This window comes from Bos grunniens, chromosome 22, assembly GCF_055505025.1.
Source record: "Bos grunniens cultivar Pamir isolate PY7600 chromosome 22, Bosgru_T2T1.0, whole genome shotgun sequence".
NCBI classification, from domain to species: Eukaryota; Metazoa; Chordata; class Mammalia; order Artiodactyla; family Bovidae; genus Bos; species Bos grunniens.
In genome coordinates, this window is record NC_141186.1 from 18,115,458 (window position 1) to 18,137,293 (window position 21,836).

Genomic DNA, 21,836 nt, shown 5'->3' on the forward strand with positions numbered 1-21,836 from the left:
TCGTAGAAGTGTGCGCATCTGTTACGCAGTGTCTGTCCCCTGGGGCCGTGGAATATGATGCTGCTTATGAAGCACCTGTCCTGACGACTGGCTCAGAGCAGGTGCTGACGAGCAGGAGCTGCCCTGCCTCATGTTCTTCTCCTCATTATTACTGCTGCTACTCTCATCACCCCACCCCACCACTGCCTGCCCTGCAGATGTGTGTGTCCCCAGGGGCCCAAGGGGACCACAGTGAAGCTGACTTAAACCTCGGGGCTCTTCCCCATGTACTGGCCCTCACTTGTCAGCTGCCTGTTGAGCTGCCGTGGCCCCTCCTCCCCGAGGCTCAGCACTGCCTGTTTCCCCTCAGGTGTGGTAGACCTCAGTTTCGAGGCTGAGAGTCCTCTGGCGCCCCCGGCAGAACTCCTGGAGACGCTGCCCAGCTGTGACTGGGTCCTTCAAGGGGACAGTAAGTGTGTGGTCTTCCAGCCTCTTCTAGGGGTGATGCTGTCGAGGGGGTGTGTGTGGAACAGGCTGGCCTGGGAGAACTCCCCTGTCCCCTGGGGACCCTGGGAAGCCCCTTGTCACTGTCTGGAGGGAACTGGAGGACAGGGGCATAGGCCCTGTGTCCATGGACATTCCATGACCACGTCCATCTCCATTTAAGCCCAGGATGATACTGGTCTTGGAACCCTCCTTCTTCATCTGTTCTTTCTCACATTCGGCCCATTTTTCCTTCTTTCATCCCACAAATACCTGTGCCTTGAAGCCAGACTGTTGAACCCTGACTCCTCCCCTCTCCTCCAGGACACCAGATATTTTTCCCACCTTCAGAAACCGCAGGGAGACCCCAGGAACAAAGATGCTGGTCCTCATTTCTGGAACACAGGTGAGCTCTGGTGACCCCAGGGAGCCATCACACGGGGTCATGCATGACGATCCCTTGGTCACCTTTGTCCCCTGAGAGCCCTTCTCGGAGATCTCAGGGGCCACAGATTTCAATATAGACTGTGCCTCAGAGTTCAGTCCCACTCGATTAGATTCTCCAGCGATGGAACTTGGGAATGTGTACTTGTCCAAGCTTTCCAAGCTGTCTGGCTACCGCGCCAGGGTTGAAAACGCTAGTCCAGATGAGGGGTTGCAAATGACAACCCCCGGGTCAGATCCAGTCCACAGCCTATTGGTACACGGCCACGCGTTTTATTTCCCTTAGTGTCTGTGGCTGCCTTTACACTGTGACAGAGGAGCTGAGTGGTGACACAGAGGCCATATGACCCACAAAGCCTAAAACATTTGCTCTCTAAGCCTTTAGCAAAAGTCTGCTGCACTTGCTCTGCTCCCTGGAGCAGGCCCTCCTTGTGTGGAGGACTCAGGGCAGAGCTCCGGCTGTCCAGCCAGGTGTGTGTGGACACAAGGAGCTATGCCTGTTGTAAGTCTAGAGCGGCTATGTCCTGCCTTCGAGGATGTCCTCCTGGTTCCTCGCCCCACTGCTGCCTGGACCACTTCCCTTCTGCTCGTTGGCCACCCCTCCTGTGTGCCCACGGACCCACTTACTCCGTGGACTCGTCTTAGCCGCCCCAGTCCCCACATTCTCCACCTGCTGTGTGCCATCTGTGGGTGCACAGACCTCTCTGTGCCCTGGGCAGGGATGCTGGGGACACAGCGTGTGTGAATGCAGGGCTTACATTTGGACTTGGGCTGCCATGGAGAAGAATATGGAGACGAGAGGGGAAGAAGGAGGAAGGGGCCTCTGCCTGTGGCGGTGGTAGGGCAGGAGGGCTTTTGCTGAGGAGGGACAGGTCAGCTGGGCCTCAGGGGAGTCTCCAGAGAGTTGGCCTAGGAAGGGCCACTTGTCATCTGCCTTCCACCCCGTGCTGCTCTCCTGCTGCAGGCTCACAGGAAGTCTCCTGGACGCCACTGTCAGAAGGTTCTCGACTGGGGTCTCCTCCTGAGTGCTGCTTACAGCTCCCGAGAGCAGGAACCGTGTCTGCCTAACTCTGCCTAACTCTGCCTCTGTCTAGCTGTGTGACATCTTCTCTGGACCTCAGTTTTCCATATCTACGAAATGACATTCATCTTGTTTTTTTGGGTTTTTATTTTATTCAAGTTCTAGGATTCTATCAGCCCTTCTCCCCAGCCCCACACTCCAGCTAAAGTACATTTCTGTCCTCTAGACGGTGCCGCTTTCCCACCGGCAGTCTGTTCACACAGTTCCTAATGCCAGAGACACCTTGCCCAGGTGGACGCCCGAGGGCTCTATCCCTGCTGGGGACCATGGCGCCCCCAACTCTCTGCCCGCCCCAATCTCCAGTCCTCAGTTAACATCTGCACAGGGAGGGGGCTGGCTGGCCCGGGTGAGCCCGCAGGGTGTCCCCACACCCACTGCCCCTCTGCTCCATCCCCGGCAGAGTCCCCGTGGTGACAGAAGAGGTGGCCCGGGAAGCCCTCCTCAGCTTCGTGAACTCCAAGTGCTGTTATGGCAGCGCAGCCGCCAGCGACCTCGTCATCCTGGAGCTGAAGCAACAGAACCTGTGTCGGGTGAGGGGCAGCCGGCGGGGGTCTGGGGAGGCCGGGGGAAAGGAATCATGGGGGGCTGTGTGTGTGTGACTGGTGGTGACGTTGGTTCTGTCACTTCCTGGGTTTGCAGTGAGGGATAATACAAGGAATCATGAGTACCAGCCACTGTGAAGCAGCTTGAATGCCCTGGGCATTATGGGAAGCACATTCCATATATGTCTTATCAAATCCTCATAGCTGCCTTGCACTGTAGATAACCATCATCACCAGTTAAGAGGAGGAATTGGGTGTTTAGAGAAGTGGAGTTACTTGCCCCCAAACATGAAACTAGAAGTGACCAAGCTGGGATTCAAACCAGATTTGCTGGCTCCAAAGCCTTGTTTTTTAAGACACAACTAATCTGTTTGTCTGAGGCCTCGGACCGAGTGACCCCTGCAGGAGTGCCCTGGGCCACCTGTGAGAAGTCACTACTGCCAGCCTGTTTGGAGCAGCCCTTGGGTGCTGTGCGTGGCATGATGAGCCCAGGGGTGGGAACACGTTGTTTTTCCTTTGCAGTATCGATTGGAGACCTTCAGTGAATCCAGGATAAGTGAATGGACTTTTCAGCCCTTTACTAGTAAGTGAGTTGTCTGATATCGGTGTAACTGGAAGCAGATATGGACGGGGCTGGTGGTGAATGTCAGGACTTGTCTTAGCTACTAACGCTGAGGAAGATGCTCTGCTGCCCTGAGCCTGATTTCCCATAAAACAACAGCATAGCCTTTCTTCCTGGAGCCTCCCCAGAGCTGAGCTTAGCAAACGCTTCCTTGTCCAAGAAGTGGTATGCAGGAGATCCTGAAAAAGTCGAGTGTTCGTCTTCTGCCACCTGGGGCCAGATGGCAAAGGGAGCAAGTGTGCTTGGGCGTCTGCCGGCCTCCCAGGCCACCCCCAGCACCTCCCCGAGTCTCTAGACCCCCTCCTTGTTCAGTGCGCCACCCCGCCCTCTTCTGCAGCACCCAAAGGCTTAAGGCTGTCTGTCTGGGAAGCTCTGTGCTCAACCTGCTTTCCACGCTGACCACTATGGCCTGTCCTCCAAGGCTCAGCTCACGGGTCCCCTCTTTTAGGAAGCCTATGAAGATTTCCTCTCCTGAACCCTTCACTCACTCAGCTCTGGTCCAAAGCACTTACCGCGTCATATGCCATTGTATCGTGGTTGTTGCTGAGTCTGTCTCCTTGAATGGAGGAGGAGGACGAGAAAGAAGGCGATGGTGGGAGTGGTGAGGGTAGCAGTTCCAGTCCTTGTTTATTGATCGCTCAGCACGTACTAGCCCTGGGCTAATAAGCATTGGTGTGCCTTCTGCTACGCAGTTTTACTACCATCGTGGCACCATTAGCCCCCATTTAGAGAGGAGAGAATTGCAGGGCACAGAGGTAGAGGAGCTGGGGTGGGCTTCTGCATCCAGGAAGTACAAAGAAACAGGAGTCAGCCAGATCTGTTCAACTTCAGAGCTTAGGTTCTTAACCACAGACTCTAAGGGGACCTGTGCCTACCAGTCCCTTGGCCCCGGGTTGAGCCTAATACCTGGTACCAGGTGAAGGTCCAGACTCTTTGATGAGTAAATGAAAGCTGGTACTCCCAGCTGTCTGCTGGTCATAACATGACCCCTTTCTCTGTCAGATCACTCCGTGGATGGGCCACAAAGAGGAACCTCCCCCAGGCTCTGGGACATCAAGGTCCAGGTTCCCCCAATGTTTCAGGAAGACACTAGGAGGTTCCAAGTCCCTCACTCATCATTGGTCAAGGTAACTTGTTTATTGGAGACTTTACTCCTCTCTGAGCTGGTTTTTCTGGCACTGTGGTTTCTTCAAACTTTATCCTTTTAAAAAGGAAACTGAGAGTCTAGGCTGGTGGTTCATTCCTTGCCCATCAAATGCACAGAATTCTAAGGAAACCCAGTCTATGGGATGTAGGCTCATACAAAATTCCACGTAGCATGGGGAGCATTCACATAGCAACAGGATGGTATGAAATTGTCACCGGCTTTGAATAGTGAGCATTCATATTCTTAGGCCCTCTAAGTGTTTTTATCCTTTTTATTTTTATTTTTTGGCCCATCGGTAAATAGCTGAATGAAACAAATATAAAACAAAATTAAAGCATCATGGGATTTTTTTTTAATGGAAGTCATTAGGGGAGCAGAATTCGACATCCGTGCTGTTTTATAGAAATGTAATCAGGACAGGCAGCGAGGGTAGCCTAGTGTGTTGTAAAGACACAGCCGAGATGTTTATGTTATGTTCTCATCTAATCACCTCCTTGTTTTCACTGTAGAACTTGATTCAAGCGTGTCGTTTTACCCTCTGAGTTTTCACAGCGTCATAAGACGAAAACGACTTTGAGAGATCAAGAAAGTGTTTCATTCTGTTCTCCAGGGCGGAAAAGCTATTTTGATTCAGTTATTGAATTCCAGTAGCTACCTCACTGCCTTTTGCAAAAATACCCTGTTTTTCTCTCTTTTTTTTTTAATGGCTTTTGTTCCCAAAGACTCCTTTAGCCACCTGTTAGGCAAAGGATACTGGCTTTTGTGGTTTAGCCTGGGAGTATGAGTTAAGACATGGGAGTCAGAGACCGGGTCTCCCCATCTTAGCATCCAGGACAGACTGGAGCTCCAAGGAGATGGTAATGTGGCTTGGCGTTCAAGGCTCTTTGGAATCTGTGTCATGAGCAAATGGCCATCTTCCCACTGTGGCCTGAACTGCTGGACATTTATTTGGGATACTGACATCCTGGGGGTGGGGGTGGTGAAATCAGGAACTACTGGTACCTGGGAAACGGGATCAAGGCGAGCATTTACTCTCAGGAATGCCACAAATGCCACGGGCGTGGACGCTACAAGTGCAGTGGCTGCCACGGGGCTGGCACGGTGAGTCACACGTTGCTGTTGGTGAGTAGGTGATGTGTGGGAGCAGGGCCCTGTGGGGGTGGAGTGCTGGGCTGGGGCCTGGGCCTCCCTGCACTAACAGTGGGATCTCAGTCAAGTCATCCTCCCTTTCCCAGCCTCCACTTTCCTGCCTGTAAAATGGGAACGTTGGATTGGCTGGTCTCTACTGACTTTATTTCACTTTGATGCTTCATGATTTTTATTCTCGTCTTTTTTCCCCCTCCACCTACAAACATTTATTGAGTACCTGCTCAGTGCAGCTGCAGGAGGACAGAGACCTGGGGTGCTCCTTGCAGGGACCCTCTGTCTGTGGGACAGAGAGCCAGATGCCCAGGATTTACAGTGCAGGCACACGTGCCGAGAAGGGACACTCAGGGCCTTGGAGGGACAAGACTCGGGCCTTGGATTAGTTTCCCGGGGCAGCTGTAATAAAAGACCACAAACTGGGTGGCTTAAAGCAACAAATTTATTATCTCAGAGTTCTGGAGGCCGGAAATCCAAAATCAAGGTGTCGGCAGGGTTAGTTCTGGGAGGCCCTGATGGAGGTGCCATCTTATCCTTCCTCTAGACTTCTGGTGGCAGCTGGCAGTCCTCGGCTTATAGCTGCCTCACCGCACCTCTGCCTCCATCGCTCTTCTGTGTGTGGGTCTCTGCCGTGCCACAGGGACACGGTCATTGGATACGGGGCCCACCCTTCTGCAGTGTGGCCTCACCGTTACCAATTGCATCTGCAAAGGTGATTGCCACACGCTGAGGCTCTGCTCGATGTGAATCTGGGGGTGAGGGGGTAACGTATACTGTTCAGCCTGTTGTGGGCCCTTCAGCACCATCCAGGCCCCTGTGGCATCAGTGTTCTCTGCAGACCCCTGTAGGCACCGGCTGTCCCAGCAGGAAGTCCATGCCCCTTGTGTGTTCTCAGATCTCCCCACCTCCCGATTTGTGCCCCAGCCTTTTGGATACACACTGACCGCTTGCTGCTCTAAGCTGAGCATTTTCCTTCCTTGGCCTGCCGCAGGCTCATCGCTCTGCCGGCTCTGTGCCCTGCGGGGTCCGGCTGTGGCTATGCCAGCCCTGTGTCTCCTGTGGTCTCACTCCTGCCCTGGCCTGCTCCCCAGGGCCCCCTCCCCGTGGCCTTTGCTGTTTCCTCCCCTGTCCCCTCCTCCCACATTGTCCCTCGGGCTTTCCCTGGAATGGCTCCAGAGCCCACCCCAAGCCTACTATAGGGGTGTAACCTGGCCCATCTCTGGAGGCTTTTCTAAGACTGAACTGTTACCCCCAGCACCCGAAGGGCCAGCCTGCCCATCTCCCCGCCTCTTCTGGCCATGGCTGCTTGGTATGGGATGATCCCTGGGGGTCGTGGGGATCAGAGAAGAGCAGCAGAGGCGAATGTCTCAGAAAAAGCAGGGACGTGAGGATGCAGGGTCTTTTACAGACAAGGGGCGGAGGCCCAGAGAAAGGGAGCGGGGAAGTGGCTTGGGGAGGGTCACTGTCTGGCCTGCAGCCGGGCCTCAGGATGCCCTCTGCCTGCTCTGGGGAGGCGGGTGGGACTGAGGCTGCGTGTGTCTGCAGGCTCGGTGCTCCTCCTGCAGTGGTGCCAAGCGCAAAGCCAAGTCCGCCCGGCGGTGTCAGATGTGTTCGGGGTCTGGCAGGCGGAGGTAAGACCGGGCTCCCCAGCCAGAGCTGAGGAGCTGAGTGTGCTCTCACGGGTGTTCTTGCTTGTCACTGCCTGCCCTCAGGAAGGCAAGTGGGTGTGCGATCCGTCTTGTCACCCCTGTGTCCCCAGAGCTCTGGGCGTTGTAGGTGCCTGTCACCTCGGAGAGTGTTTCTCCAGACCAGATGGAGCCCGTCAGGCAATCTGCGGGTGGGTGGACGGGAGGGATGGGGCACTTCCGGGAGGAAGGGAGGCAGTGGGTGAAGAGAGGAGACCTCTTCCTGCTCACGTGGAGGGGAAGTGAATATAGAAAAGCAGCCAAGGTGACACTCGGAGGATCCAGGCCTGGGCACACCCTATTTATAACCCACTGCAGGGACTAAATGTAGGACGAATCAAGGAAGGTCGGCTGATTGGCTAGATCAACAAAGTGCCTGTTCGCAGGACTTTGCAGTCAATGGGCTGTTGCCCATTTTGGAAATGATGGCCTTTTGTGTATTTATAAATTTTTAAAAGGGAACAAGAAACCCCGAGGAGTGAAACTCTCAACAGGTGCACTGGTTAATGACACTTTGGGCTCACCAAGGCCCAGGCTATCCTTCTAACAAGCCAGATGGTGAGCTTTGGAGGATCTGCCACCTGTGATTGGTAAAGAAGGTCTTAGATTTGGAAGGAAACTCAGGTTTCTTTCATTTAAAAAGCAAAACAACTCCAATTCAAACTGGCTTTAGCAAAATAGAAAACCCGTAGGCCCATGCAGTGGAAAAGTCTAGGAATAGATTTCTGGAATGACTTGAGGTATAGCTGGATCCAGGTGCTAAAGCGATATCACCAGGAATCTGTCTCTGTCCTGCACTCTGCTTTCCGTTGTTTTGGCCTCATTCTCAGGCAGGTTATCTCCTGTGGTGGCAGAGGTGGCCACCAGCAGCTCCAAGCTTGGCAACCTCAGTAGAAAAGGATGACCCTTTCCTGATAGTCCCAACAAAAGTTCTGGTGTAGATCTCAATACACCCACCTGGCTCATGTATTAGTCTTTGTATCAGCCCTGTGGCGAGAGTGATGGAATGAACTGGTTGGCCATGCTGAGGTCCCAGGCTGGTCCCAGGAGGGATGGGGCACAAGCCCTTGAACCGTGTAGGCTCTGGGGAGGGGGGAGAAGGGTGGTCTCCAGTAGGAGGTTGGAGCACTGCTATGAGAAGCAGGAGGTCTAGGTGGTGGGCACACTGAAGCAAGCCTTGCCCACCACAGCCCACCTTTCTGAGGAAGGAAATGGGGCAAGGGCCCTGGAGCCACTGGGATGCCATGACTGTCTGTTACAATTGGGGCCCCTCTCAGATGCAGCACGTGCTCGGGGAGGGGGAACAAGACCTGTGCCACCTGTAAGGGCGAGAAGAAGCTGCTGCACTTCATCCAGCTGGTCATCGCGTGGTACGTATGCCTCTCCGTGCCGTGGCCAGGTGAGGTGGTGGCTGGGGTGGGGCATGGCCTGCAGTGGCGCCTGCAGAGGAGGTCCGCTTGGTTGGGGCTCTAACAGTGCAGGCGCCTGCTGGGAGATAGGAGTCCCAGGTCCTGAGTTCCCATGTCAGGAAAGCTTACACACATTCAGGGTTTTTCCCGTCAGGCACCTTGCTAGATCAGCACCTGACTAGTTTCCCCCCTTACAGGTGAGGCTGCTGAGGCCCAGAGAGGCTAAAGCGTGTTCCCAAGGTCCCAAGGGTAGCATGGCAAGCCCTCCTGCCCTGGGCTGCCTGATGCCAAGGCCATGTTCTTAACGCAATCCCCCGGCTCCGTCTCTCATCCTCCTCACTTCCAGGAAGAACAGTCTGTTTGAGTTTGTGTCTGAGCACCAGCTGGACTTCCCTGGGGAGCTGCTTGCTAAAGCCAGAGGAGAGACCCTGTTTAAGGACGAAAACACAACGGTGAGGAGGGCTTTGCAACTGCCCCAAAGGGAGCTGGGTCCCTCCTCCCCTGTGAGCCCGGGTCTTCCGGTTCTGCAGGCATTGCCTTCATCCAGAGACTGGGCAGGAGCAGAGCTTCCCAGGCAGGACACAAGCTGCTGGGACCCTTCAGGGCTACTTCTGTTTTGAGTTTTACATCGTCAACCTTCCATCCTTCCCCTGTTCCTTTTCTCTCCCTCTTTTCCTCCCTTCTTCCCCTGCACAAATCTTGAGACCTTCCTCCTATACCAGGCACTATGCTAGACCCTGGGGATCCTGGAAAACAATCTCTGCCCTCAGATCTCACAGTTGTTGAGGGAGAAGATGATAATGGCATTTTCTTCACAGTGTTGTATGGTAGAAAGACAGGAAGGGGCAGAGGTGTTGGGGTGGGGAGTGGTGTTGGGAGCAAGTGGACGGTGTGACAACAGGGGTCAAAGTGTCCAGCAGAGGAAGCAGCAGGACAGAGACCGTAATGAGCAGCAGAGAGCAGGGGGGGCTGGGGGCAGTGAACCGGCCAGAGCAAGGGGCTGAGACACAACAGGTGCCGGCAGCCAGATTAGGAAGCATCTGTACACTGGGGGTTGCAAACTCTGGCCCTCACCCTGCTTTATATAAATAAAGTTTTATTGGAGCACAGCTCATTTGTTTGTGTACTGTCTGTGGCTGCTTTTATACTTCAAGGGCAGAGTTAAGCAGTTGAGACTGAGACCCTATGGCCTTCAAAGCCTGTGTTTACTCTGGCCCTTTACAGAAAAGATTTGCTGCCCCCTGCTGTCCACCTGGTAAGAGAATGTGGCTTTTATAGGACATCTACGGAGAGGTTTATTGGGAGGGTCAGGTTTTCTTTATTTCTCTTTTCTTTTCTTCCTTCCTTTCTCTTTTTACAGTATGTGGCTGTTTCAGATTGCCTGGTAAATATATCTAGTTTGACATCCATCACCATACAGTTAAAATTTTTTTTTTCTTGTGATGAGAACTTTTATGAGCTACTCTCAGCAGCTTTCAAATATACAATCCAGTATTATCATCTGTAGTCACAGCTCTGTAATTTACATCCCCAAGACTTGTTTCTATCTGGAAGTTTGTACTAACTGACCCCCTTCACCCTCCCCCCCCGCCCCCACTCCCATTACCATCTCTGGTAACCATCAGTATATTCTCTGCATCTAGAAGTTTGGTTTTTTGTTTTTGTTTTAATTCCACATATAAGTGAGATCATAGGATATTTATCTTTCTATAACTTACCTCACTTAACATAATGCCCTTTGCTACCCATATTGTTGAAAATGGCAGGGTTTCCTTCTTTATGACTGCGCTATAGTCCTTAGCCTTCTTTCTTTGCCCCAGTCACTCTGTTTCCTAAAGGCTCACTTCAGGCATCACCGCTCTAGGAAGCCCTGCAGCCACCCTCAACCTGAGTTAGGCAGCAGCAAATGTCTGCTGGGTGGGGGAGTACTCTGTCCACAGTCCTCCTCTTTGGTTGGATCCAGGGTCTGCAGAGGTTTAAAAAGCCCCACCCATCCCACTCGCCCCTGGCCTGGGCCCTCCGCTCTCTGGGCTCAAGCTCCCCTCAGCCCTCTAAGGCTCCAGGTGCTGAGGCTTCGGGTCAGGAGGTCTGCGTCTCCCCCAGGTGTATCCCATTGTGGACTTCCCCCTGCGGGAGATCTCTCTGGCCTCCAGGCGCGGCATCTCAGAACACAGCGCCGCCCTGGCCTCCCGGGCCCGCGTCCTGCAGCAGGTGAGCTGAGGGGGTTCAGACTGGTGGGAAGTGAGGTGCCGGCTGGGCTGGGGCTCCAGGGCACTGCCCTGTGGACATAAAGGAGGGAGTGGGCCCTTCCCTCTGCAGGGAGGCTCCTTGCCCAGAGTGCCAGGGCGGAATGATGGGGGCGGGGAGGGTGAGGGGGGAAGGAGCCCCAGTGGGAGGAGCACGGAGGTACTGGGGACTGACTTGGGGCCACAGTGGCCGGAGGGCAAAGAGCAGGCCGGGCCCCCCGAACGCCACAGGGCGAGGTTTGGGTTAATTTATCCAGAGAGTGACAGGAAGCTTGCAGGGTTTCACGCAGGAATGTGGCTCAGTGTGATTTTGATTCTCACCCCCTGGTATTCATTCAGAGAGGGGACGGGAAAGCTCGAGATCTAGGGTGGAAGGCAGGGCTGGAACCCAGCGTGCGGCCCGACAGGGCTCTTGCCAAATCTCCGGCCCCCAAGGCTTGGACCGGCGGCCTGGGCCAGGGCAGTTGCGCGGCTGTATCCTCCTGGCCACTAGGTGGCGGTGCTGCCCATCGCGCCTCCAGATGCTGCGTGGTGTGTGGGAAGGGACGGAAGGGACGGGGGTGTGTGTGTAAAAGAAATGGGGCGGGAAGATGAGGGGTCGAGCCGTGAAGCCCAGCGCCTGAACTTGGTGAGGAGTCTCTCCCGGGTCCGAGTCTTACAGTTTGGGTGCAGATCCTGGTTCTCTCGTATCTCAAAGTGGTCCCACACCAGCTGCGAACTCCTTTCAGTTTCGTTTCTAACCTGTGAAAAAGAGATGCTACCATCGCCTCAGAGGGTTTTGAAGGAATGAGTCATTTGCTTTAACCACCCGGAACCCGATACTTAAATAATTTTATTTGGCTGTGTCGGATCTTAGTTGCATCATGCGGGATCTTTTGTTGTGGCCTATGGAGAAGGAAACGGCAACCCACTCCAGTATTCTTGCCTGGAGAATTCCATGGACAGGGGAGCCCGGTGGGCTAGAGTCCGTGGGATCGCAGAGAGTTGGATATGACTGAGCGCACAGCGCACACGTGGACTATCTGGTTGTAGCAATGGGCTTAGTTGCTCTGCCTTATGTGGGATCTTAGTTCCTCAAACAGGGCTCGAACAGGCACCCCCCACCCCCCCCCACACACACACCCCGCATTGCAAGGTGGATTCTTAACCACTGGATCACCGGGGAAGTGTCCTTCTATTCCCTTTGCAATGAGTATTCCCCTTCTCTCTGCACATCTACCCTATTTGCAGGAGAGAAAAGGATGCATTTAACTTAATAGTGACCCTCTTGGAGCTGGAATGAACCTCAGCATGATGTGCGGGCACTGCAAACTCAAAGGCCGGCAGGGTGGGTGGTACTGTGGGTGGGAGGGCCCCTTATCCAGAAGGCTGGGCCTCCCCTCGGACAGAGATTTCAGACCTTCTGAAGTCCACATTTTTATATGAAACCTTCCAGTTTTTCAATATTGAGAACAAAATTTTAAAAAATGCTAAGAACATTGTATGGGCTACCAGGCTGATTTTAGCCTGTGGGCATCCTCAGCTACCTCTGGTCTACTTCAAACCATGACTTTTCCAATAAATCAGAGGGGGCCCAGAGAGTGGAAGTAATTTAGGTAAGGAAACACAGCTTCTTAGTGGAAGAGCCCAGGAGTAGAACTCAACTTTTTCAACTCTAAGGAATATGTTATTATCTACCACTTTCAAGGCACACAAGTGACTCTCTGAAAGCCAGGGAAGGTTTGCAGGGCTATCTGCTGAGGGATTCAGGGTGCTTTTCACCTGGCAACCACTGCAGGGACGGTTCGCTTACCAGGTCAGGCTCTGCTCCCTGGTTCTTGCACATGGTCACGGGTTTTGAACCCTCTCTTCTGTCCGTGGGCCTCCATGCCCTCATCTGTAAATGGGTGTGGCTGGACCTTGCATTAGGCTGGGCTCTGCAGAAGCAGCTCTGAGACAAGGATTTGTGTGCTCGTCACGTGTTAAGCAAGGGCTCCCAGGGAAAATGGGTGAAGGGGTTGGGGAGCCAGAGCAGGATGGTCAGGCAAGGGGGCGATGCAGTGGAAGTAGTACTCTGAGTATCAGCCACACCTCAGCGGCTGTTCACCTGGAGGTGATGCCTGGTCTGCAGCCCCATCCAGAGAGGACCCCAGATTGGTACCTAAGGACCCTTGCTCCTGCAGCCCTGGTATATTCTGGGGGCACTACAATGCAGACCCCCAAATATTGAGGTGTCTGTTTTGGGGCTGGGAAAGAGGATCAGGACATGATTTTAGCAGTTTGTGGTTACAGATGGTTCTCCTGGGGTGTATTTACTGCTGAGGCTGGCAATTGGAGTCCTTTTGAACCCTTCATTTGGCAAAGGGGCACTGACTACCCAAGATCACACAGTATGTTGGCGGCAGGCCTCCGTCCACACCCTGGGTCTCCTGGGCTTTCTATGATGGCACAGCCCCATCTCAGGTGACACAGGCCATTTGTGTGGTGGTCCTGGAGCAGGGAGGGGTGAGCTAGGGGCAGACATGCATTTTTTTTTAAAGAGATGTAATGGGGGAACACTTCTGTGAATCTTTGCCCCAGATTGTCTTTTGGGTTGGCATCTATAGCCAACCCTGATATTTTGCTCAGGGTTAAGACATTAGCAAGTAGAATCCAGTTAGGAGACAGCTGTCATACGTGGGGCCCTAATGTCTCCTTTCCTAATATCTCCATGGTTGTTTTAATATAAAAATGTTTACAATGACTTTACCCTCCAATTTTTTCCACCTCACTCTCTCCCTGCCCTATCTAAAAATTAATGTCCTGTTTTGGGCTGGTGACTTTCCCTACATCCTGAAACTCCCCTGGGGATGTCTGTGCCTTCACTTGATGAAACTTAGAATCAGGTGATGGTTAAAGATGAGAAGTCAGTTTGGGGCAGAGCTTCGGGTGAGAGAAGGAGCCTAGGAGGAGATACATCTGGAAGGCAGGTCTGGGCCAAAATGGCAACTCCAGAGCATGAGCTTCCTCCTGCAGGCAGGAGGGAGCTACTGAGGGTTCTTGAGGAGGTGAGTGACTTGAACAGAACACTGAGGTTTTCTTTTTGGCCAACTGTTTCCTCAGCGCCAGACCCTGGAGCTGATCCCCCTCACAGAAGTTCGTTACTGGTACCAAGGAAAGACGGACGTCTACTACATCTATGGCACCGACCGCCAGGTGTATCTGGTAGATTACCCCGAGAGATACTGCTGTGGCTGCACCATCATCTGACACCACACAGCTGCCCCCAGAGCCCGCCACTCACATGTGCCCCGAGGACGGCCGAGGTCTCTGAGGTCACTCACTGTTGGCTCCTCTGACAGTCACAAACCCCTGGGTATCCTTCCGGAGAATGCGGCTCCTCTGTCTAGCCACAAGTCCCTCTGGAGCCCCTTTGGCAGAATTCACTTTGTATTTATCCCTCAAGAATTCATCGACACACATTCCTTTAGGAGGAGTAACTTAAACCAGGGGCTTTGCCTCTGGCCTCTGAACTAAAGTGCTGATTGAGTGTGGGGTTGATTTTGCTTTTTGCTGGGTCAGTCTCAGTTCTGGTGTGTGTCTGCTAGCATGGGCCTTTTGTGGAGCTGAGTGATCTTGAATTGTTGAAAGATACATGGAAATTTGCTGCCATTTAATGCCACTCAGGCAAAAGCATACAGAATTTTACTCCTCATTCTGTGGGTCAGAAATTCAGATGCTGCTATTGCGTGATGACCTATCTCTGTTCCATGATGTCTGGGACCTCATCTGGAAGATTCAAAGGCTGGGGTGGCTCAAGGGCAAGGGCGCTGACATCATCTGAAGGCTGGCTCCCCCAGATATCCAGTGGTTGATGGCGACTGTCAGCTGGAACACCTACACGTGGCCTCCCCAAGCAGCGTGAGCTTCCTCACAGCGTGGCGGCTCTCAGGGTAAGCACCCCTCATGTGCACCCTAATTAAGGACATAGAGATCTGCTCCAAGACTGGAGAACAAGTCTGCTTGTTGGGTAGACTAAGGGTCTGTATGCTCATTCTACTCTGGTGTCTGTGCATGGGTAAATTTTAGAGAGTTTTAGAGGATACATGCAGGTTGCTGTATCACATGCTGAATTTACAACCGGCCCACTGAGAATAAGGAGAATTGCATACCTTGTCCTGTGCAGGGACGCTGGGAGCGGGGAGGGCACATCCCACACACTGAATGCCCGGTTGGTCACCTTTGGAGTGCTGGGTCAGGGGCTGCGCGAGGCACCGTGAGCCTGGCTGTGAGTGCTCAGATGCCCCTGTCGGTCTTCCAACTCCTGCCTCCACCTGGAAGAGGATTGCTCCCCCAGGCTTGACGTGGAGGGGGAGGCTGGGGCCATTCCCCCGCGGCATTGTACAAATGGAGGGATGGTTTTTGGTTGTTGCTCTCATTGGTGGACGGAGTCCAGGAGAGCTGGGTGTCCGGCAGTGCTCAGGGATGTTCACACAGCGGAGCATCATTCCACATGTTACAAGGCTGGCAAATACCCCGCCGACACCCACAGAGAACTTCGACAAGGTCTTATGAATGCAACGCTGATTTTTATTTAGTGTTCACCTCTGTTATTTGATTTTTATGGTATGTCTTGTTTGAAATGGCTCTGATCCTCTCCCTTAAGTCCACACTTGTAACTCCATTGCCTTCAGTGGAGTTCCTCGGGCCATGTGCTTGAGCATCACAGATCAAAATACATGTATTAAACCACTGTTGTCTTCTCATTTCTCCTTTATATTTCAGTTTGGGCATTAAATTGCTTTAAAAATGGGATGTAAGTGGGTTGTGTATAAGTGTCATTGTAGGGTGAAAAGGGAACCTTGAGTATGTTAGAGTTGAGGCCGTGTAGCTCATATGTGCTGTTGGCATGCGAACCAGACCCAATGAGAAAATCCAGCTGGAATAAACTGGGTCATGGGGGTACTGTTCTAATTGAGCCCCTGTGAACCAGCAGCCACAGGGATCCTTGCTTCTGGTGGTTCTGGCAAAATCTCAGATGGTCACTGGGTCCTCTGGCTGTTTGATAACTGGTGTGTGTTTTCCCCTGCAGTGTGATCTGTTTTCATGACTTTGGCTGTGGCCAGGATCTGACTTAATTTGCTCTTTCTGCCTGTTACCCTAGGGCTGAGTTGGCTGTCACTGTTCGCCCCAGACCAGTTAAAGTCCCTGGAGGGTAGAGTGCAGAATTTGAGGGCGGCCTTAACCCCTGCACTGGCCGCTGTACACTGTGGCTCTGGTCCCAGTTCGGTTCAGTTGTGGAAGCACAGCAGATGCAGTGGCTAGGTTTCTCTTTACAAACCTGCCAAAGGAGAACACCAGCCCTGCCCTTTACAGTCACTGACAGACGCTGGGCCTCTGCCCGGCGGCCAGAGCCATGCAGGGCTTGGTGAGGGTTTCCCAGACATCTGATGTCTCTGCCCTCAGACTATAGGATGGAAGGAGAGGCTGTCTGCAAGTGGAGGAAAACGAGAGAATCCATGTGAGAGTCAGGTGGCTTTACAAGATGCAGAAGCCTAAGGGCCAAGGTGGTGGCAGTGGTGGTGGATACAAGCATGTGTGTATATGTGCATGTGTGTATAGATGTGTGCACGAGTATGTTCATGTGTATATATGCATGTGCATGGTATATGTATGTTTTGTGTGCATGCATGATGTGTGTGTATTTGTGTGTATTGCATGTGTGTGTTTGCCAGGCTGGGAGGATCACTCCTTAGAAGGCAGGAGGGACTTTCTCCCTGACCTGGTTGTCCTCTCTCCCTCCTGGTCCCTGTCATTCTTTGTAGCTCCCTAACCCCAGCCTTCAACACCTATCAGCTTGTGGTACTTCAGCCAACTTCAATTTCAAATTCATGGGCAGCCCTTGATATAGACAGCCATGAGAGAACTGTGTTTTCTAAGTCAGGACTGTGGCATTATATTTCTCAGCAGGAAAGACCTGTCTAGATTCAGTGGCTGGGGCGTTCAGCTTAAACTCCAGTCTCTGCTTGCTTACATTTCATAGGCAGGGATTGTGGAAAGACCGTATACATTGTAGTTCAAATTCTGGTTCCACCTGTTATCAGCTTCGTGACACTGGGCAGTTCTTTTAACCTCATTTTTCTCCTCTGTGAGATGGGGTGGTACAGCTTGCTTTGCAGGGCAGACTGGAAACAGATCAGACTGCAGAGCTCTGTGTAGGTAGGTGCTCAGTACCTAGAAAGGACATCTCTTCCTTTTGGGGGCAGTCAGTGCTTGAATGCTTGTCACGGTGCCTCTCCGGGTGACTAGAGAGCGGGAGCTCGTGCACCAAAGTGACTGTGAGTGACATGTGTTCCATCAGCTCCCCTGCTCAGCTCAGCCCCCACACACTGCTTCCTTGGGTCATTTTCCCCTCACCCCGAGGTCAGGCTGCGTCCTGCGGCATCGCCTCTTCGCTGTCTCCCAGGGCGCATGCGCAAGTGCCGGCCCTTGCTGTGCCTGGTCTCCGCCTCCCCGCGCCCTGGGTCTTGCCCATCATTGCATTACGTGAGTGTGGCCTGTATCGGAGAAAACCACCGAGCGTGACCCACGGGCTAGATGGAGGTGCCACGCGTTGATTTAACACAGATACCGGGTTTTGATTCCAGTCTGGCCTCTCCCAGCTGTGTGCCCTGGATGAGTCCATTTACCTCCCTCTGGGCCTTCAGGTTTATACTCCGAGGAGAAGGTTGGATCCCATTTTTCCTTTTCTTATTTTTCCTCTTAAAATTTCACCGTTTCTCCCTCAAATGAAATCTCTGGGACCCAGACACACACACCAGGCTCACAGGCCAACAGGAGCTGCCGTGGTTGGAGGCCCCAAAGGCCTTCCGTACAGTGCCCCCTCCTCACCTCCTTCCTCCCGCCTCTGGGAACACACTAGAGCCAGGCGCCTCTCTCTCCTGTTCTGGGAGGTGGGCGCCTCTCTGACAGACCGCGGGGCAGTCCTGGGAACCTTCTGTCTTTTGTTTCTTTTTTTCTTCAGAGAATTAAACCTTTGACCTGAGCTTATTTTCTGAATGCGTATTTCTCGTAGTGAAACATGCATAGAGACCAGCACCGTAGATGTTCTGTCTAGTGGTTCTCTAAGCAGTTGATATTTATCCTGTACTTTGGAGCAGCCTAAGGACATCCAGATTTGGGGTACCTTCCCTCTAGCTGGGTCCCCATGCTGTAGGAGTACATGGGATTTAGCCATGGGATTTCCACCTCAAAGAAAGATGTGACCTGGACGTGGGCAGCTCATCTTTTAGACCCAAATGAGTCAGTGTCATTTTAGTGACAGTTTGTTTTTGTCTCATGATCAGAAAATCAGGCAGGGCTTTAAGGGGGCTGGAACACAGGATGGGAGTTCTGCTGGGGAGACAGGGTAGCGTGGCACAGAGCCACACCGTGTGGTCTCCATGGTCACAGTCCAGGGTTCAGATCTTACAGCTCACCTGTACTGGCCCAGAGGCCTCCAACTGTAAGATGGGAACACTGACCCCTAGGATTATGGGGGTGGAGCATCAAGGAATAGTGTGCATGGCAAATGAGTTCTCAGATGATTTGGGCTCTTAGTATGATGAGATCCAGGGAGAGGCCAAAGTTGGGAGGAAGAGATTAGACCCTTAGCATTGGGGGCAGAGCAGAGGGAGGGTGCTATAAACTGCATGTCTCCTCAGAATTCATATGTTGAAATCCTAACCCTCTAATGTGATGGTGTTTGGAAGTGGGACCTTTGGGAAGTGTTTAGGTCATGAGGGCAGAGCTGTCATGAATGGGATCAGTGTCCCTTAAAAGAGACCCCAGGGAGCTCCCTTGTCATGTGAAGTTAAAGCCAAAAGGCGACTGTTTGTGAGCTAAAAAGGAGGCCCTTCCTGCACAGCACACGGATATGCTGGCACCTTGACCTTGGACTTCTGGTCTTTAGAGCCATGAGGCATACATTTCTTTGGTTCATCAGCCACCCAGTCTAGCAGCTCACACAGACTTAGAACGGTGTCTAAGCACAGAATCCGAGGCTATGTGATAACCAGGCAGTGATTTTCAAAAGCCAGTTGGAGTATCTGGACCTGACTCTACTTACCATCACCTAGAAAGTTTGTCAAAATGCAGATTCTCACTCACAGCCCTAGGTATTTGGCGTATTGGTGGCTAAGATTCTGTAATTTTAACCAGTGCCCAAGATGATTCTATGAATGGTCAGAACAGGACACTGACTTTTGGAGTCAAAAGAATAGCTTTGGAATCAGATTTTTGAGCCTGAAATTTCATTCCTTAGCTTGCCATGGGCTTACCTTCTCTAACCCTGTTTCTTTGTCTGTGAAGTGGGGGAGAATTCCTGCCCTCCCTCCCTTGCGGGTTGTTTGAAGGCTCAGATGGAGGAACCTGGCAGGCCACAGTCCATGGGGTCACAGAGTCGAACATGACTGAGCGACCAACACAAACACAACAATGAACAATAAGATGCTGAACGGAAAAGCACTTCGCAAACTAAAACTCTGCATAGATATTCCTCCTGTAAGGAGTGGCAAGGACAGCCTTCATTGTTTCCAAGACTTCCTGCTCACTTTAACTCTGTCCACCAGGGGGCAGCAGGCGCACACACATGAAACCTTGGAGGGTCTCTCCTGCACCAGAACCCTGTGGGGTCTCTCAGCAGTCCTCAGGCTATCGGGGAACTCGATGTGGCTCCAGAAATTTTCTTCAGAGGTGTAGAATATCTTCCGTTATCCATTGACTCCAGGTAAAACTGCTTTCTCCTTCCAAAAAGAGACCGTGGAAATCAGTAGGGACATTTAGGAAAGCAGACTTGAGATGCCAGACTGGAAGTTAGGGCTGTAGGTCAGCACATTAGCTGTTGGATCTAAGGGACCAGGGAAGCAAAGGTGGATCAGGCCCTGATATTGCCTTGAGGACTCTCTGTCTTCAAAATAATAGTGAACATTTCGGGAGTACCACCCATGTGTCAGAGGCTGTTCTTGACTCCTGACGTGTCCTCTGATGAGAGTCCTGCAAGGGACGTCTGAACCCAAACTCCACTTGACAAAGGAGAAACTGAGGCCTGTAGAAGTTAAATCCAAGTCCCATGTTCAGCGGAAAAGCAGTTATTTAGACACATGGACATGGGCGGTCTGGCTCCAGAGCCCACGCTGTGTCTGGTTTGGTGGGGAGGTAGACTTGATCATGACAGGAATAAATGCAACAGGAGACTCAGCCTTTGTTACTCCTTGTCCCCAGGCCTGCTGGTGACGCCCTCTGAGCTAGGCAGTGGCTTGTGACGGCAGGTAGTTCAGTCACTCACTGCTCCTCCTCACCCCCCTCCCTGGGTGCTGGACAGCCCTTTAGTGTGATCCTTGCCCTCCTTGGTGGTACCCTGGGTTCCTGGAAGAAATCAGAGGGAGAGATACTGTGCTTCCTGCCTGTTTTTGTTTCAGATGTCCCCAGGGATCTGGTAGAACTCCAAGCATCTACCTTGGGAGCTCATGGCCAAACATGCAGGAGACCCAGCCCAGCGTTGGAACTTTGTTACATTAACAGAACTGTTGTCTCTTCCCACCTCAGTCATATTACAGAGCCCAGTGGGATTCGTCTCGTCAGGCCTTGGCAGGTGCTGTGATTCTGCCCAATCCCCTTTTGCCTTTTCACTGATTGCCACTGGGAATAATGATGACAAATCTTTGTTAAGCTTTTACTAAGTTTATCATGAGCTTTTGTATGTGCTAGACCCTAAATCTCAGCAATCTTAGGAAGAAGGGACTTTTTTTCTTTAACATTATTAATTTAATCTTCCAACACTTATTATTGATTATTTAAGGTATTCCTAAACTGGGCTGTGTTGTTTAGCAAAAGCAGTCTCCTGGTTTAAAGTCTTAACTCTAACTTTATTATTAACTCTAATTTTATTATTATTATTATTTTGGAGTATAGTCGATTTACAATGTCATATTAGTTTCAGGTGTACAGCAAAGTGATTTAGTTATACATCTATCCTTTCTAATGTTCTTTTCCATGATAGGTTATTACAAGGTGTTCAGTAGAGCTCCCTGTGCTATAGAGTAGATCTGTGTATATAGTAGTATGTGTGTGTTATTTACATTGTAATTCATCCCTCCCCTGCTTTTTCCCCTTTGGTAAATGTTAAGCTTGTTTTCCACCTCTGCGTCTGTTTCTGTTTTATAAGTAAGTTCATTTGTATCATTTTGTAGGATTCCAAGGATGAGTGGTACCTGGTGATGTTTGTCTTTCCTGTCTGACTTACTTGCGTAGTACGCTCATCTCTAGATCCATCCGTGTTGCTGCAAATGGTGTTATTTCCCTCTTTTTATGGCTCAGTAATATTCTGTATATAGATACACCACACCTTCTATATCCGTTCATCTGTCAGTGGGCATTTCTGTGTCTTGGCTATTGTAAATAGTGCTGCTATGACCATTGGGGTGCATATGTCTTTTTAAATTAGAATTTCTGTCTTCTGGATATAAGCCTAGGAGTGGGATTGCTGGATCATATGGTAGCTCTATTTTTAGGTTTTTTGAGGAAGCTCCATACTGTTCTCCATAGTGGCGGCACCAATTTACATTCGTGCCAACTGTGTAGGCAGGTTCTCTTTTGTCTATAAGGAGGGGCATTTTCTATCTCCGTCTCACAGGTGTGCAGGTTGAAGCGCAGAGACTTTAAATCACCCACCACCGTCACGTAACAGGAAAGCTAGAATCACGCTGGCTGTCTTTGAGTCCTGGGTGCGGGGCGGTGTGCCGGCATGGATGGCGTGCCTCCCAGTGTGTGCGAGACCGGGCGAGGCCCCGGCCCTCCTGCGGGTGAGCAGAGCAGCTGACAGCTGGCGGATGAAGTGAGCTGGTTGGCGAGGCCTGGATCCAGGGCTTGGGACCTGCCCTGTGGAAGCCTCCTGGATCCAGAACTCAGAACGGCTGGTTCCCTTAGGAAAATCTGGGTGCCATTCCCAGAAGGGGTTGGGGAATCTACACAGCAACACAGTCAACAACCAGGGTGGGATTTGTGCACACCTTGGACGTGAGGCATCCCCCAGCCAACCTCTTTCCCCAGAGACAGTAA

General features: G+C 52.0%; 1 protein-coding gene and 1 long non-coding RNA gene across 10 annotated transcripts in view; one reads left to right on the plus strand and one right to left on the minus strand.

Annotated features, from left to right (window-relative positions):
* SSUH2 (ssu-2 homolog) overlaps positions 1-21,836 on the plus strand; it is a 114,569-nt gene that overhangs the window by 7,168 nt on the left and 85,565 nt on the right. For 2 of the 9 annotated variants that reach the window (XR_015151097.1, XR_015151101.1), the window contains 13 exons: positions 350-448; positions 787-868; positions 2,388-2,517; positions 3,052-3,112; positions 4,154-4,278; positions 5,337-5,399; positions 6,987-7,072; positions 8,404-8,496; positions 8,882-8,987; positions 10,639-10,746; positions 13,863-14,692; positions 19,349-19,506; positions 20,198-20,917. Coding sequence is in view for 2 of the 9 variants with exons in the window: in XM_086366612.1 (XP_086222738.1) it covers positions 350-448; positions 787-868; positions 2,388-2,517; positions 3,052-3,112; positions 4,154-4,278; positions 5,337-5,399; positions 6,987-7,072; positions 8,404-8,496; positions 8,882-8,987; positions 10,639-10,746; positions 13,863-14,009 (1,100 nt within the window). In the remaining 7 variants the exon portion in view is untranslated. Of the gene's footprint in view, positions 1-349; positions 449-786; positions 869-2,387; positions 2,518-3,051; positions 3,113-4,153; positions 4,279-5,336; positions 5,400-6,986; positions 7,073-8,403; positions 8,497-8,881; positions 8,988-10,638; positions 10,747-13,862; positions 15,493-19,348; positions 19,507-20,000; positions 20,048-20,197; positions 20,918-21,836 lie in introns of those variants that run through there. The other 7 variants (XR_015151099.1, XR_015151100.1, XM_086366612.1 and 4 more) reach the window with 5 other exon arrangements.
* Positions 8,375-10,447, minus strand: LOC147348184 (uncharacterized). The gene is made up of 2 exons (XR_015151158.1): positions 10,254-10,447; positions 8,375-8,963 (listed from the first exon to the last, which is right to left on the minus strand). It is a non-coding gene; the product is annotated as an uncharacterized LOC147348184 (long non-coding RNA).